Genomic DNA, 16,471 nt, shown 5'->3' on the forward strand with positions numbered 1-16,471 from the left:
AGCATGTAGAAATTATGTTGTTAAGGAAGTTAAAATAAAAGAAGTTAAAATACAGTGTGTTTCAAAAAGATGGACCCAATTTCAAAGTAATTTCAATTTGAAATTGGGTACATCTTTTTGAAACACCCTGTATAAGAAGATTGAACTGCTCCTGCAGTGTGGTGTGTGTGGTTTGTTTGGTTTTTTTTGGTTTTGTGGTGTGTGTATTTTTTTTCCTCTTCTTTTAAATGCTGGTAAGAATTTGTAGGTGAAATGTCTTGTGTTTGTATGCATTTAACACCTAAAATGTTTGTGTAAGAAACCATTGTACTTAGCTAGGAACTAAATAGGTATTGTTGGCTTTTCTCCAGAAGTCTTTCAAACATTTTTCTGTACCAGTTGTCTGTAAGCATCATAAAAAAGAAACCCTTTGATCAGAAGAAACTGTCAATGCACATATTCCCATTTCAGTTTAAACGTTTAAGAGATTCCAATCAAAGACATATTTTCAAATCAATGAAAATTAATTTACTCAGATATTCATAGTGTGTTACCAGTACATCAGAATGCTCTGGGAAGTCAGTTGATAAAACAAATGTAGATATACATGCCCAACTGGTCATCAACAGCATATTTTGTTTGATAGTATTTGTAACTGTTGTATGTTGATAATTGTGTCTTTGCTGCCATGTGTATCTCCAACCCCTACCTCCACTGAGACGGCAGACCAAAGGAACTTGTTAGCACACTGTCCATCAAACATTGGCATGCCACCCCCAGGCTTATCTCTAGTGAGCCTGGTTTTATCCCTTTCCCCCTTCAAATCTACTTTAAAGCTCTTTCAATGAGCCCTGCTAACTCTTCCACAAAGATCCTTTTCTGCCTTTGAGACAGGTGTACCCTGTTTGTTGCCTGGTGTTGACCCATGATCAAGAAAACCCAAAATCCTGATGATGACACCATGCTCGGAGCCAGGTATTGATCTGCTGGATCTTCCTGTTTCTTCCCTCATCATTCCCTGCAACTGGAAGGGTAGAGGAGGACATGCTACTTGTGCTCCTGATCCCTTGGCCATCATCCCAAGGTCCTGAAGTCTCTCTTGATTGCCCTCGACTTCTTGTTGCAACTTCATCGCTACCTACTGGAAAAATAAATAGTGGATAATAATCTGAGGGCCATACCTGGGTTGAAAGCTTTCTCTTCACATCTTTAACCCAGGGCAGCAGCAGTAGTCTTCCCTAAGAAGTTGATCTAATCTGTGTATTGGACCTTCTGTTCCCTTCAGAAGGGAGTCTCCTATAACAATAATCCATCTTTTCTTTATGGAAGCTATTTTGATGCATGGTGTAGGCTGACTTAATTTCGGTGACAGCTCCAACCTAGATGAACCATTGCCCTTGTCATTGTTTGGTTCCATTTGCAGAGCCTTATACCTGTTATGCAAGGGCACTTGGGAAGGTGGGGTAGTCATGGAGGAGATGCACCTGCTGCACTGGGCAGGAACTTGTCGCCATTGCCCCCTATCCCTTAAGTCACCATGTTCAGCTAGGTGGAGAGAGCAGAGGGAATCCTTTATATCACGTGTCCTGTCTGCCTGATAGACCTGTCTCAAAGAAGGTAGGATGTGATTTCAGTAGTCTTTCCCTTGGATTCCTTGATACTCCTCAAACTAGTCACCTCCTCCCAGAGCTCTGTCACTAAGCAGAGGAGTTCCTCTACCTGGGCACACCTCCACAGGTGTGCTTACTGCTGCTGTCTGGTACTGGCATAAGAGTAGGGCACACTCTGCAGCCTGACACCTGGGTGGCAGTGTGTTCCCATTGGAGCTCTATCTGGGAAGCTGTGTCAGTCATGGTGGGTGCAGAGCTTAGAGAGGCTGTGGCTTTCTGCCGGGTGGATACCATTGCTCCCTGGTCGAGCTGACAGAACTACAGTGCCCTTCCTACCTGGCCTTCTGTGTGAACTGCTGGTGTTTCTGGTTGCTACTGTTCCCTAAGGGCTTTTTTTATACATGTGGGAGTGCTTGGCCTCTGGGCTTCTGGCAAGTCTCCCTGCTCCCCCTGTGGTTCCTCTAGTTCAGGAAGCCCCACTGTGCATCACCCTAGAGCACTTGTCTGCAGATCATGGTAATTAAAAAACCATTAGTGTCTCTTCTGGTTATCTGTCCATATGTGCTTGTTGCTATGCAGTGAGCAAGAATTCCAAACCTTGGAAACTTAAACTTTTTCAGATCATCAAGAATGCTTACATATGTAGAAGGAAGAAAAAGTTTTGATATTTATTTTTTTATAGTTAAAAACTTTGTAGTTTTTTTTGTAGGTGAGATTTTAAATGTTTACATGAATTACTGCATTTTCCAACTTAATCCCATTCTCCAAATTGTCTAACTGACTGGATTGTTATTTTGGAAATTCAGTAGGTTTAAATACGTGCTCCTCTGTCAAAGTTTCAGGTGACTGCTACTACTTTGTTTCATATTTTCATAAGAAAATTCTTTTAGATTGTAAAGTGTTATTGTGAAGGGGAAATAACATCCGCCTCAGTAATAAGTGGTTATAGTCGTGGTAACTTGAGAGAATGGTGAATTCATCATCTCTGTTTTATTTTCCTCTTCTGCCCCTGAATAAAGGTATTACAAAGCAGCAAAGAAATTTCTTCAAGCTTTTGGATTTTCAAGAAAGACAATTACAGTATTTGCTCAAATCCAGGGTGCTTCGAAGTTGATGCTACATATTGAGTATCTATATAGAGTAGAAAATTAAAATAGTGTATATCTTAACCCTAATAATAGGGAGGTGAAAAAGATTGAGGGAAGGACTTCCAGGGGACTCACTGCCATGATGACCTCACATGAATGTGAGGTGGACTGTGAACTGGCTGAAGGAAAGAAGCCAGAGAGTCATGGTCAATGGGGTGGAGTCTAGTTGGAGGCCTGTATCTAATGGAGTGCCTCAGGGGTCAGTACTGGGACCAGTACTATTCAATATATTCATCAATGACTTGGATGAGGGAATAGAGTGTACTATCAGCAAGTTTGCTGATGACACTGAGCTGGGAGGAGTGGCTGACACGCCAGAAGGCTGTGCTGCCATCCAGAGACCTGGACAGGATGGAGAGTTGGGCGGGGAAAAATTTAATGAAATATAACAGGGGAAAGGGAAAGTGTAGAGTCTTGCATTTGGGCAAGATCAACCCCAGGTCCCAGTATAAGTTGGGGAATGACCTATTAGAGAGCAGCGTAGGGGAAAGGGACCTGGGGGTCCTGGTGGACAGCAGGATGACCATGAGCCAGCACTGTGCCCTTGTGGCCAGGAAGGCCAATGGCATCCTGGGGTGTCTTAGAAGGGGGGTGGTTAGTAGATCGAGAGAGGTTCTCCTTCCCCTCTGCTCTGCCCTGGTGAGACCACATCTGGAATATTGTGTCCAGTTCTGGGCCCCTCAGTTCCAGAAGGACAGGGAACTGCTGGAGAGGGTCCAGCGCAGGGCAACAAAGATGATCAAGGGAGTGGAGCATCTCCCTTATGAAGAAAGGCTGAGGGAACTGGGTCTCTTTAGCTTGGAGGAGACTGAGGGGTGACCTCATTAATGTTTACAAATATATAAAGGGTGAGTGTCACGAGGATGAAGTCAGGCTCTTCTCAGTGCTAATCAGCGGTAGGACAAGTGTCAATGGGTACAAACTGGAAGACACAAGATGTTCCACTTAAATATGTGATGAAACTTCTTCTCAGTGAGGGTGACAGAACACTGGAACAGGCTACCCAGGAGGGTTGTGGAGTGTCCTTCTCTGGAGACATTCAAAACCCGCCTGGACGCCTTCCTGTGTAGCCTCATCTAGGTGTTCCTGCTCTGGCAGGGGGATTGGGCTAGATGATCTTTTGAGGTCCCTTCCAGTCCCTAACATTCTGTGATACATTGTGACTGCTGTTCCATGGCAATTGACCCAACACGTGCTCTAAGGAGGAAATCTATGTGGACCCTTAGATTTTGAATCTCCAAAAGACAAGTAAAAATGTGGGTTTAAGTGCAGGAAAACATAATGAAACTTTTAGGTAGGGAAGAGTTTATCCAAAAGAAATCAGAATGTATTCAGAGAAAGTTCTTAAAAAAAAAATTAGAAACAGTAGGAATTAGAATAATTAGAAAAAGGGTAGGATAGGAGAACTGGGTGTTGGCATTGTATGTAGTGGAGGGACTGGAATCCATGAAGCTGGCAGTTTGTGACGGCAAAGCTGAGAGCCTCTGGGTAAGGATTAAGGGACAGAATAGCGGTTGTTGTTATGGGTGTCTACTATAGGCCACCCAGCCAGGATGACGACACTGATGACTTATTCTTTAAGGAACTAAGGGATACTTATAAGTCATCTGCCCTTGTCCTTATGGGGGACTTCAACTTGCCAGATGTCAACTGGGAATGCCACACAGCTGGGACCAACAAGTCCAGAAGATTCCTAAAGCATCTGAAAGATAACTTCTTGGTGCGGGTACTAAGGGAACCGACCAGGAAAGGTGCTTTCCTTGATTTGATTCTCACTGACAGAGAGGGCCTTGTGGGAGAAATAACGACTAGTGGCTCCCTTGACCACAGCGACCATGAACCAGTCAGGTTCAAAATCTATGTTAATGGGAGGAAAACTGATACCAAGATCTCAACTCTGGACATGAGGAGAGCAGACTTCACGTAACTCGGAAAAATACTACATATAGCCAGCATGGGTTCATGAGGGGGAAATCCTGCTTAACAAACTTAATTTCTTTCTACGACAAGGTTACCCACCTAGTTGATCAAGGGAAGCCTGTCGATGAGATCTTTTTGGATTTCAGTAAAGCCTTTGATACTGTCTCTCACAGTATCCTCCTGGACAAAATGGCCAGCATACAACTGGATAAACACACAATGCAGTGGGTGAGCAATTGGCTGATGGGCTGGGCTCAAAAGGTTCTAATAAATGGGGTTATGTTGGGCTGGTGACCAGTCGCTAGCAGGATTCTGCAGGGATCCATCTTAGGGCCAGAACTCTTCAGTGTCTTCATATATGACTTGGACACAGGACCCGAGGGAATACTTAGTAAGTTTGCCAATGACACAAAATTGGGAGGAGCTGTTGACACTCGAGGGCAGAGAGGCCCTGCAGAGGGATCTGGACAAATAAGAGAACTGGGCAATCACCAACTGCATGAAGTTCAACAAGGGCAAGTGCCAGATTTTGCACCTGGGACATGGCAACCCTGGCTGTACATACAGACTGGGGGACGAGATGCTGGAAAGCAGCTCCATGGAGAGGGATCTGGGGATTCTGGTTGATGGCAACTTGAACATGAGCCAAGAGTGTGCCCTGGCAGCCAAGAGGGCCAACTGTGTCCTGGGGTGCATCAAGCACAGCATTGCCAGCCAGTCAAGGAAGGTGATTGTCCCGCTCTACTCTGCACTGGTGCGGCATCACCTGGAGCACTGTGTGCAGTTCTGGGCACCACAGTATAAAAAGGATATAAAGCTACTGGGGAGTGTCCAGAAGAGGGCTACAAAGTTGGTGAAGGATTTGGAGGGGTAGCCTATGAGGAGCAGCTAAAGTCACTTGATCTTTTCAGCCTGGAGAAGAAGAGACTGAGGGGAGACCTCATCATGGTCTACAGCTTCCTCGGTAGGCACCGAACTCTTCTCTTTGGTGACCAGTGACAGAACCCGAGGGAATGGCAGGAAGATGTGCTAGGGGAGGTTTAGGTTGGACATTAGGAAAAGGTTTTTTACCCAGAGGGTGGTAGAGCACTGGAACAGGCTCCCTGGGGAGGTGGCCACGGCCCCAAGCCTGGCAGTATTCCAGAAGAGGCTGGACAGGGCCCTCAGACACATGGTGTGAACTGTGGGGTTGTCATATGCAGGGACAGGAGATGAACTCAATGATCCTTGTGGGTCCCTTCCAACTCAGGACATTTTATGATTCTATGAATGTGATACATGTCATTGCAGAACTTTAAAAAAACCCAAAACACTAGACAAGACCCCATTTTATTTAATGTGAACAAATGTGATTGCTCAGTAAGCATTCAGGTTTTTTGTGTGTGTGTTTTTGTTGTTGGTTTTTTTAAAATATTTTCATTATGATTATATTTGATTTTGTTGCTCTGTAAATTTCTGGTATTTAGACAGTGTTATGTGGGTGATTGTTATGTCCTTGTATTCTGATTCTTACTGAAGAACGTTAAAGGCAGAGGGGAACAGCAGAGAGTGAAGGAAGGAATCACCTTTTGCAAGTCTTGAGCCCTTAGGTTTTACTTGTTTCTGTTCCCTGCAACATTCTGTCACAGTGTTCTTTTTTTTTTTAATATATTTCTGTGGTTTTGCATATAGTTTTTGAGGGGCCATTAAAACTGAGTCATTTTTACCTAAAGTAAAAATTCCTATGCTTTGCACGTTTAGAATGTATATTCATCTATCTTCAAATTTTCAGTTATGCTTTTGATTGCGTTCTTTGATAGGGCTACGATAGAGGAGGCATATTCAAGGTCAATGACAAAACTAGCCAAATCAGCAAGCAATTACACACAACTTGGGTAAGTGTATATAAGAGATAATTAACTGCATACATGTTAAGAATCAAGTTTGATTCTGAATACATTTATTGATGATGTTAAAGGCAGCATAACTTTGCCACCTTTAAAAATGATTGTTTGTTCTTCAGTTACTATGCAGCTCTGCAAAATATCATGCAGCTATGACATAAACAAGACAGTACACAGTTAAAAAAGAATAAACAAAACCAAGAAAAAACAACAGGAATTGTCTGTTCCTCTATGTTTAAGGTTGAGTTATTTTCAGAGATTATAAAGAATGTGACTTTCTGTTCTGTGCTCCCAAGCCTATGGTAATTATTTTCAAGAGTTAACGTATGGTCTGCAAATGTGGCAGTTAAATAATTTATTTTTATTATTTCTGGTTTCTCAAGTGTTATCTGTGTCCTCAGACATGTTAAGAAAGAGACTTTTCAATTTATTTATTCCATAGTTTATTTAAAGTTTTATACATGGGATATGTCTTTAAAAAAATTGAATGATTAATGAATTTTTTTTTTCATAAAAAAGATTATTCCAACAGCTCAGAATTCTTAAATGAGGCTAAAGATTATTTTTATTTTTAGTAGTCACAGGTAGAAATGTGAAGAGCTTTCATCAGTTGATAATTTGATATCAGTTGTTGCTGCTCTTCAAAGGTTCTTTATCTGCATGTTACTGATTTTTTTAGCAGCATTGATCTGGAAACTGAGGTAGGAGTGTATCTTTAGAATAGCCAGAAAAGTCCATTTGTTATAGAAGTCTGAATCTGAGGAATGACCTGTCTCCCACATTCCTTTATCATATGGTTAATCTCGTGACTGTAATGATGTAAGACAACTGGAAACTGAACTAACTGAGTAGCTTTTGGTTTGTTTTCACTATTCAAGTATGCACATTAAAATACTTTTACGTGTTTATTTTTTTCGAGCTACTCTTACATCATCTTTAGAAATATCATTTGTCATTATTGTGTGTTGATGATGGAGAAGAAGTTAATTTTGCTATTTTACTCAATATAGTCAATACAGGTGAACCATAAAACACTGAGAACTTAGGTAGGATTCCAAGTACATTTGAAACATTTAATAACATCATTTATAGCAGTTGTTGGGTTTTTTGCTTGCTTCAGTTATAGGAACAGAGCTGAAATTCTGTAAACATGTCAGTAGAGCACTAAAAAAAAAACCTGTAGCAAACTAAAAGGAAAAAATCCAGAGGAGCAAGAATTGGTTTTTTTTTGTTGTTTTTGTGTGGTTTTTTTTTTTTTAATTGTTGTTGTTGTTGTTTTTGGTTTTGTTTTTTTTCCCCTCAATCTAGGACATTTGCACCAGTTTGGGATGTTTTCAAAACCTCAACAGAAAAACTAGCAAGCTGTCACTTGGATCTTGTGCGGAGATTACAAGAGCTAATAAAAGAAGTTCACAAGTATGGAGATGAACAAATCAAAACTTATAAAAAGGTTATTAATTTTTTTCTTGTGTGTGTCCAATGACTTGTTAACATGAAAATTAAAATGGTATTTTTGACAACTATGTGATATTTGGCAGACTAAAGAAGATGTTTCAGGAACATTGGAAGCAGTGCAGAACATTCAAAGTATCACTCAGGCCTTACAGAAATCAAAGGAAAACTATAATGCAAAGTGTGTCGAACAAGAAAGTTTGAAAAAGGAAGGAGCAACACAGAGAGAAGTTGATAAGGTAGTACTGTAACATCTTAAATTCATTGTGTTGTCAATCTGTAACACATTCACCTTCTGTTAGTAAGTCAAATGCTCAAAAAGGGCTAAAAGTAGTTCTGGTTGTTTAATAATGTGAATGATAATTTGAATGCCTCATTATGTTTTGTTTATACTTATCTGTTCTAACTGCACTGCAGTTCTAATTCTTTATTTTGTAATTACCTGCATCATATGATAATTTTGTTCAGCGGCTTTTACAGAAATTGCATATAATTGTTTCAGCTTATGTTTTTGGATGCATTTTCTTAAGTAAATTGGTCAGACAGTTGGACTAGATATGACCATTGTAGGTCCCTTCCAACTGGCATTCTGTTTTCTTGTATTGGGGAGCCCAGAACTGGACACAGGATTCCAGGTTTGGCCTCACCATTGCTGAGAGGAAGGATCACCTCCCTTGACCTGACGGTAACACTAACTTTATCCGGTTTTCAGGAAGCAAAGTAGTAGAGGAAAAAGGTCATGTTTCCCTGTCTCTAATGATGTAATTTTAAAAATATTGATACCTCAGCCTGTTTCTGTTATCTGATGTGTAGGGCTCTGTTCTTGTTAGAATGGTCTTAGTGCCTTTTGTACTGCTGTCTTGGTGGAGCAGATAAGAGTTAGTTGGTTATTGTCTTGTCACTGATGACAAGTAATTCTGTTGACCATGTTCTGATTTTTTTATCCTCACTATTAATGTAGCCTTTTTCCTAGATTTGTCTTGACAGTCAGTGTTGACTTCTAGACATGAATCAGAAATATGTGGGAGGGCAGATGTTTTCCTCTCAGTTTATCCAAAATATAATTTTTCCGAATTCTTGTAAATAGAAATTTTTCAGTAGGAGAAGTTGACTTGAGGAAGGCTTGCTTTTAACATGTAACTTGGCAGTCCCTTGTCCATTTGAAAACAAAAAAATGTTCAGTCTCACTAATGTCTACATGCAGAAGGGAGAAAGAGGAAGCACTAGAAGCTGAAGGCCATTTTTTACTGTTTTATGCATTTTCCCTAGATACTTTTGTTTGTATAATTAGACCATAGTTGAATGCTCAGCTATTAATAGTACTTCAGAAATGTTTCCAGTGGGAGCCAGTAGCTGTGACTATCACATCTCTTCAGTCATGTCTTTATTCAAACTTATATTTGTAATTTTAGAAACATGGTGATAAAGATTGTATTAATTTATTTTTCCTGTAGCAGAGAATAGGTTTCACAGAATCACAGAATGTTAGGGATTGGAAGGAACCTCAAAAGATCATCTAGTCCAATCCCCGTGCTGGAGCAGGAACACCTAGATGAGGTTGCACAGGACGGTGTCCAGGCAGGTTTTGAATGTCTCCAGAGAAGGAGACTCCACAACCCCCCTGGGCAGCCTGTTCCAGTGTTCTGTTACCCTCACTGAGAAGAAGTTTCTTCTCAAATTTAAGTGGAACCTCTTGTGTTCCAGTTTGCACCCATTGCCCCTTGTCCTACTGTTGATTGTCACCGTGAAGAGCCTGTCTTCATCCTCGTGACACTCACCCTTTATATATTTGTAAACATTAATAAGGTCACCCCTCAGTCTCCTCCAAGCTAAAGAGACCCAGCTCCCTCAGCCTTTCTTCATAAGGGAGATGCTCCACTCCCTTAATCATCTTTGTTGCCCTGCGCTAGACCCTCTCCAGCAGTTCCCTGTCCTTCTGGAACTGAGGGGCCCAGAACTGGACACAATACTCCAGGTATGGTCTCACCAGGGCAGAGTAGAGGGGAAGGAGAACCTCTCTCGACCTCCTAACCACCCCCCTTCTAATACACCCCAGGATGCCATTGGCCTTCCTGGCCACAAGGGCACAGTGCTGGCTCATGGTCATCCTGCTGTCCACCAGGACCCCCAGGTCCCTTTCCCCTACACTGCTCTCTAATAGGTCATTCCCCAACCTGTACTGGAACCTGGGGTTTTTCCTACCCAGACGTAAGACTCTACACTTTCCCTTCTTATATGTCATTAAATTTTTCTCTGCCCAACTCTCCAGCCTGTCCAGGTCTCGCTGGATGGCAGCACAGCCTTCTGGCGTGTCAGCCACTCCTCCCAGCTTGGTGTCATCAGCAAACTTGCTGATAGTACACTCTATTCCCTCATCCAAATCACTGAGGAATGTATTGAATAATACCAGCCCCAGTACTGACCCTTGAGGCACTCCATTAGATACAGGCCTCCAACTGGACTCCACCCCATTGACCACAGCTCTCTAGCTTCTTCCCTTGATCCAGTTCGCAGTCTACCTCACTACCCGATCGTCCAGACTGCACTCCCTCAATTTAGCTGTGAGGATGCTGTGGGAGACTGTGTCAAATGCTTTACTGAAGTCAAGGTAGACCACATTCACCGCTCTGCCATCATCCATCCACCTGGTTATGTCCTCATAAAAGGCGATGAGGTTGGTCAAGCATGACTTCCCCTTGGTGAAGCCGTGCTGACTGCCCCTAATGACCCTCTTATCCCTGATATGCCTTGAGGTGGCACCAAGGATAAGTTGTTCCATCACTTTCCCAGGGATGGAGGTGAGGCTGACCGGTGTTTGAAAAAGCTCTTTCTGTTGTCTTTGACCCCTCTCGCCAGGTTTAATTCTAAGGAGGCCTTAGCTTTCCTAGTTGCCTCCCTACACCCTCTGACAACAGACTTATATTCTTCCCAAGTGGCCAGCCCCTCCTTCCATGATCTGTAAACTCTCCTCTTCCACTTGAGCTTACCCAGCAGCTTCCTGTTTAACCACGCAGGTCTCCTGGCTCCCTTCCTTGACTTCCTACATGTCGGGATGCTCTGATCTTGACCTTGGTAGAAGCAGTCCCTGAATGCTAACCAATCATCTTGGGCCCCTTTTCCTTCAAGCAGCCTTGCCCATGGGATTTCCCCTAGCAATTGTTTGAAAAGGCCAAAGTTTGCCCTGCTCAAGTCCAGGGCTGCAATTCTGCTTGCTCTTCTGTTCTCGCCACATGAGATCCTGAACTCCATCATTTCATGGTCACTGCAACCAAGGCAGCCCTCAACCTTTATTGTTTCAACCAGACTCTCCTTGTTAGTCAGGATGAGGTCCAGCAGTGCACCTCTTCTAGTTGGCTCCTTCACCATTTGCATCAGAAAGTTATCGTCAAGGCACTGGAGGAACCTCCTAGACTGTGGCTGGCTGGCTGAGTAGTCCTTCCAGCAAACATCAGGGAAGTTAAAATCCCCCACAACAACCAGGGCCTGTGACTGTGAGGCTGCTCTCAGCTGCCTGTAGAAGGCCTCATCAACTTCCTCACCCTGATGTGGTGGCCTGTAATAGACACCCACAACAGTATCACCCCTTCCAGCCTGCCCCTTAATTCTCACCCATAGACTCTCAACTCGCTCCTCATCTGTGTCTGGGCAATACTCAATACATTGTAGTTGCTCTCTCACGTAAAGAGCAACTCCACCACCTCACCTGGCTGACCTGTCTTCCCTGAGAAGGACATAGCCATCCATGACCACATTCCAGTCATGTGAGCTGTCCCACCATGTCTCTGTAATTGCCACCAGCTCATAATCTCCTGCCTGAACATGGGTTTCTAACTCCTGCTTATTCCCCATGCTGCGCGCTTGGGTGTACAGACATTTCAGAGAGCGAGCTGAGCACACCGATTTCACCCTAAGGGTATGGGAGGCCTCCCAGTCTTCATCAATTCTAGAGTGCTGCCCCTCTGATGGAAGCCCAGCCACAACCCTTCCCCTTCGAGTCTAGTTTAAAGCTCTCCAAATGAGCCCTGCTAATTCCTGTCCCAGCATCCTTTTGCCCCTGTGAGATAAACGTTTCCCACGTATCACTGTTCGGACTGGTGTCTTGTAAAACCAGCCGTTATCAAAAAATCCAACGCCCTGCCTGTAGCACCAGTCTTGTAGCCAATTGTTTATGGTCTGAGTTTTTCTGTTCCATCCCATGTCATCACCCAAAACTGGAAGGACGGAAGAGAAAAATCACTTGAGCCCCAGATTCTTTTACCATCCTTCCCAAGGCCTTGAAATCTTTCTTCATTCCCCTCAGACTGTGGGATGCAGCTTCCTCCCCACCTGTCTGGAAGATCAGCAGTGGGTAGTAGTCTCTTGGGTGCACCAAGTTTGCGGCGATTAGGAACAACGCATACCGAGACGCAGACAGAAATTCACGCAGAGGCAGAGATCTTGTTCAGGAAGGAGCGCAGAGCCTGGCCAAGCAGAGAGCTGACCTAGACCTAGCCTGCTTTCTTATTCACCATTAACAATTTATAGGATTTACAGGTACAGGCCTGGACTAAGATGTTTACAAAAAAGTTATTTTCCACTAATTGTTATTAAGAACACACTGAACTCATATGATGTTTGTCTCACTTGTTTTTCCACTCATTCACAGACCAGGCCCAAGGACATTCACACATCCCATGCACTTGGGGGCGGTTATCCGGCCCGAGATACCATTCTCACGAGTCTGGGCTATAACTTTTTACAGTTACGAGAAACATACTTCAAAGTAATCTGTCCAAGGCCCTTAATATATTATTATGTTAGTATTATGTTTTTGACTATCCAGATGGTCATGTTAGTATTGATCTTCCTTTATCATCCAGGTGGCTGGAACCACACATCTTACTTTCCCACATTTTACTTTCCAACAAAGTTGGAGAGCATCCTGGTGATGTCCCTAATCTGGGCTCCAGGTAGACTACAAACTTCCCTATAATGAGGGTCAACTCTGCATATTGGGCCCTCTGTCCCTCTCAGAAGGGAATTGCCTACTACAATTACCCTTCTTTCTTTCTTATCTGAGGCGGTCTTGAGGTGTGGAGTCAACTGCCTCTTTCTATGTGACCTTGTAGGCGGGCCTCGCACTGCATCCTCACCTACCTCTTCTCAAGATCCAGGGCCTCAAACTTATTATGGAGGGGCACCTGGGCAAGCGAAGCAGGTAGGGAGAGGGGTTGCCCGCGGCGCCAAACTGCAACTTGCTTCCAACCCTTGTCATCTTTTTGGTCCCCTACCTCTACCCGACAGCTACAGGGCAGGAGCTGTCTCAGGTCTTCCCCCTCAGCCCGACAGGGCAGGGGGTCCATCACCTTTTGGAGGTTATCCCCCTGGAGCCTCTCTGAGTGGCACGCCAGGGAGTTACTCCACCAGTCAATCTCCTTTTCACACTCCCTGATGGACCTCAGTGTCTCGACCTTCTCGACACAGCCTTCTGGCATGTCAGCCACTCCTCCCAGTTTGGTGTCATCAGCAAACTCGTGCACTCTGTTCCCTCATCCAAATTGTTGATGAATATATTGAATAGTACTGGTCCCAGTACCGACCCGTGAGGGACTCCACTAGGTACAGGCCTCCAACTAGACTATGCCCCATTGACCACAACTCTCTGGCTTCTTTCCTTCAGCCAGTTCACAATCCACTGCACTACCTGATCGTCCAGACCACACTTCCTCAGTTTAGCAGCGAGGATGCTGTGGGAGACTGTGTCAAATGATTTACTGAAATTAAGAGAGACCACATCTGTTGGAGCGAATAAAGGACCCTGCACTCTGACTCAATGTGAATCATGCTAGAGCCATTTATTACAGAAACAAGTCTCCTTATATATGCAACTATTCTTTGATCACGCGTCCACGCTCCAATCATGCATTCACTAATTGGATATCATCTATGTTCACAAGCTGTCCACACGCTGGAGTCTCACTGCTGATAGGTCCGTTTATTTACATCATGTTGAGGCCTTGTTATTGTAGAAATGCTTCTCTCCCACAGCAGGTCCTGTTTTCAGCTTTCTGAGGTGGCCTTGAAATTCCTTTGGGCCTGGCTAGTTCAATAACAAATCTCCATCTAATAGAAACCCATCCACACACATCCACTGCTTTGCCATCATCTAACCACCTGGTTATGTCCTCATAAAAGGCTATGAGGTTTGTCAAGCCTGACTACCCTTTGGTGAGACCATGTTGACTGCCTTCCTTTTCAATGATTAAGTTTGGAATCATCTTATTGCAAAGCAATCTTAATTCTTTTTAAAACCAGGTGTTCAGAGAGCACCTTTTACTTTTGGTACAGTAAATGGTGCTTGGGAAACAAGACAGGACTGTTTTCTTCTTGGGAATTCCTCTATGTGAGTGTGCAAGAGTGAGAATCATGAAGTAAAATTCAGAGCAAGTAACTGGATTTGATACATCCTGTCATCCTGAAGGATCCATATTCTTCATACAGTGAAGTATTTTCAGACTCTGTTATGCTGGGTTTAGAGGACTACATGAGCAAGATCTGCTTAAGCTGTCTCTGCAACTGGAAAAATGGAACTGTAGCTTTGATTTCTCTTCCTTTGAAATCCAGGTTGATGTTTCCTCAGGTGAACAAGTACTAACACTATAGTGTTACTCATGATTTTCAGTTATTTTTCTCTTGGAACTCACAGAATATGTCTTTCCAGAAGGCATCTTTATATTAACTTGTTTGAAAGTTATAGACAGTGGTCAGCTTTATGAGTCATTGCAAGTGAGAAATAGTTTCCGTTTTTACTGTGGGACAGATGAAATTCATTTTAAAGAGGGGAGGAAAGGTATTCGTAACTAGAACAAATATAGTAAATATACAACTGTCTTCAATGATGTAATTAACAATTCAAATACTTCTGAGTTACAACTGATGGGAAACTTCAGTGAGATAAAGTAGGCATGTTGAACACAGAAGCTAGAAAAAAAGCTGATGTTCAAGGAAAATAATTTTTATTTTAATTGGATTTTAACTTGGAAATAGCAATAATATCAAAGTTTTGAAAACCTTCATCTCATTTGTCATGCTGTGTAAACTTTGAAAATAACTTTTTTTCTACCAAAAACAATCTCTTCATTCATTTCTGTTGTCCATGTAATGTTAGGATTCTCCTGTATTTCTTTTTGTCTTTTAAGAATATTAAGCGCACAAAATTAACATTTTGGTTTATTAGCAACAAATAATGAAACAAATCAATAAATTATAAAGGCAAAAAGGACTATTATTAGCAAGTCTGAGCTGCATAAATCTGGTCATCAGTATGTTCTACATTAACTTCACTTTAAAATATTTCTTAGTCTTAAAATTTCCTTTGTAACACCTGTACTTTTGAATGTCTTTTCCCTTATATTTCTTCCTTCACTTCTAAGAGAACTGTGCCACCTTGTATCTTTTACCATTAACTCTTTCAGAATTGCACTAATAACTCTTTGCTATGTATTCCAGCCTTGCTTTTTTCCTGCTTTTCTTTTGCAGATCTAAATATTTGACATGACCTAATTAGTTAACTTCAGCAATACAAATTTTAAAATATTTATATCAAAACAACTGTAAGTTAGTCATTGCTGATAAGGGGGAGGGATTTAAATGAGGTAATTGCTTTGTTACCTTTTTATGTAGTATATGTATAGCTTTAAATAGAATTTTCTAATGGCTAGAATCAGAGTTACTTGGTGGTGAAATTTTGTTATGATGCTTCACTGTTTTGATATCCCCTGATTATTTTTATAGGTCATCCTAGGCTTTCTGTTAATAGTGGCCTTAAAAGCCTTGGATCAGATTAGATGTGTGACATTTGACACTTTTTTTGTACTAAACTATAGGCAGCAGTTAAATTGAAAAAAGCTACAGATACCTATAAACTATGTGTGGAGAAATATGCTGCAGTTAAATCTGGTTTTGAACAGAAAATGACAGAAACTGCACAGGTGAGTGTTATATTGAATCAGTTACCTTTAAAATAAATTAATATGTTCTATTTTATCTCTCTGAAGATATCTGAAATCAAAGCCTTTGAAAAATTGGTTCAAGATAGAATGATCTCTATTAGAAATTTATATGAACAATAATGTCAGAACTAATATGTTTGAAGGGCAAATATTGACCATGTATGTTGTGATGGCAGTGTCCTTGAATGAAACAGTTGAACACGAGCACTCTAGATAGACTTTTGGAAGAAATTTTTAGGAAGGAAACAAAATTAACTTTTGGAAGTATTGTAGATGCATTGTAATCATGCGGGAAATCCTGTGAATTGCTGGAGAGCCAGAACTCATTCACAGGAGTTATAAAAATGGAACCCATCATGGGCTTTTTATTATCATTCTGGTGAAACACTTCAGTAACAGCTTGTTAGTGTCTTTCCAAGGTTTATCTGAGGTGATCAAAACTTTCTACATCTATTAAAATTTATGGGTTTGTGGGTTTTTTTATTTGT

At 42.1% G+C, this 16,471-nt stretch overlaps 1 protein-coding gene across 1 annotated transcript in view; it reads left to right on the forward strand.

Moving 5' to 3' along the window:
- Positions 1-16,471, forward strand: part of LOC136114625 (F-BAR domain only protein 2-like) — a 142,943-nt gene that overhangs the window by 24,981 nt on the left and 101,491 nt on the right. Inside the window, exons 3-6 of the mRNA XM_071801643.1 lie at positions 6,457-6,531; positions 7,849-7,990; positions 8,079-8,231; positions 15,858-15,962. Of these exons, the coding sequence (XP_071657744.1) occupies positions 6,457-6,531; positions 7,849-7,990; positions 8,079-8,231; positions 15,858-15,962 (475 nt within the window). The remainder of the gene's footprint in view (positions 1-6,456; positions 6,532-7,848; positions 7,991-8,078; positions 8,232-15,857; positions 15,963-16,471) is intronic.

This window comes from Patagioenas fasciata, chromosome W (assembly GCF_037038585.1).
Source record: "Patagioenas fasciata isolate bPatFas1 chromosome W, bPatFas1.hap1, whole genome shotgun sequence".
Classification (NCBI taxonomy): Eukaryota; Metazoa; Chordata; class Aves; order Columbiformes; family Columbidae; genus Patagioenas; species Patagioenas fasciata.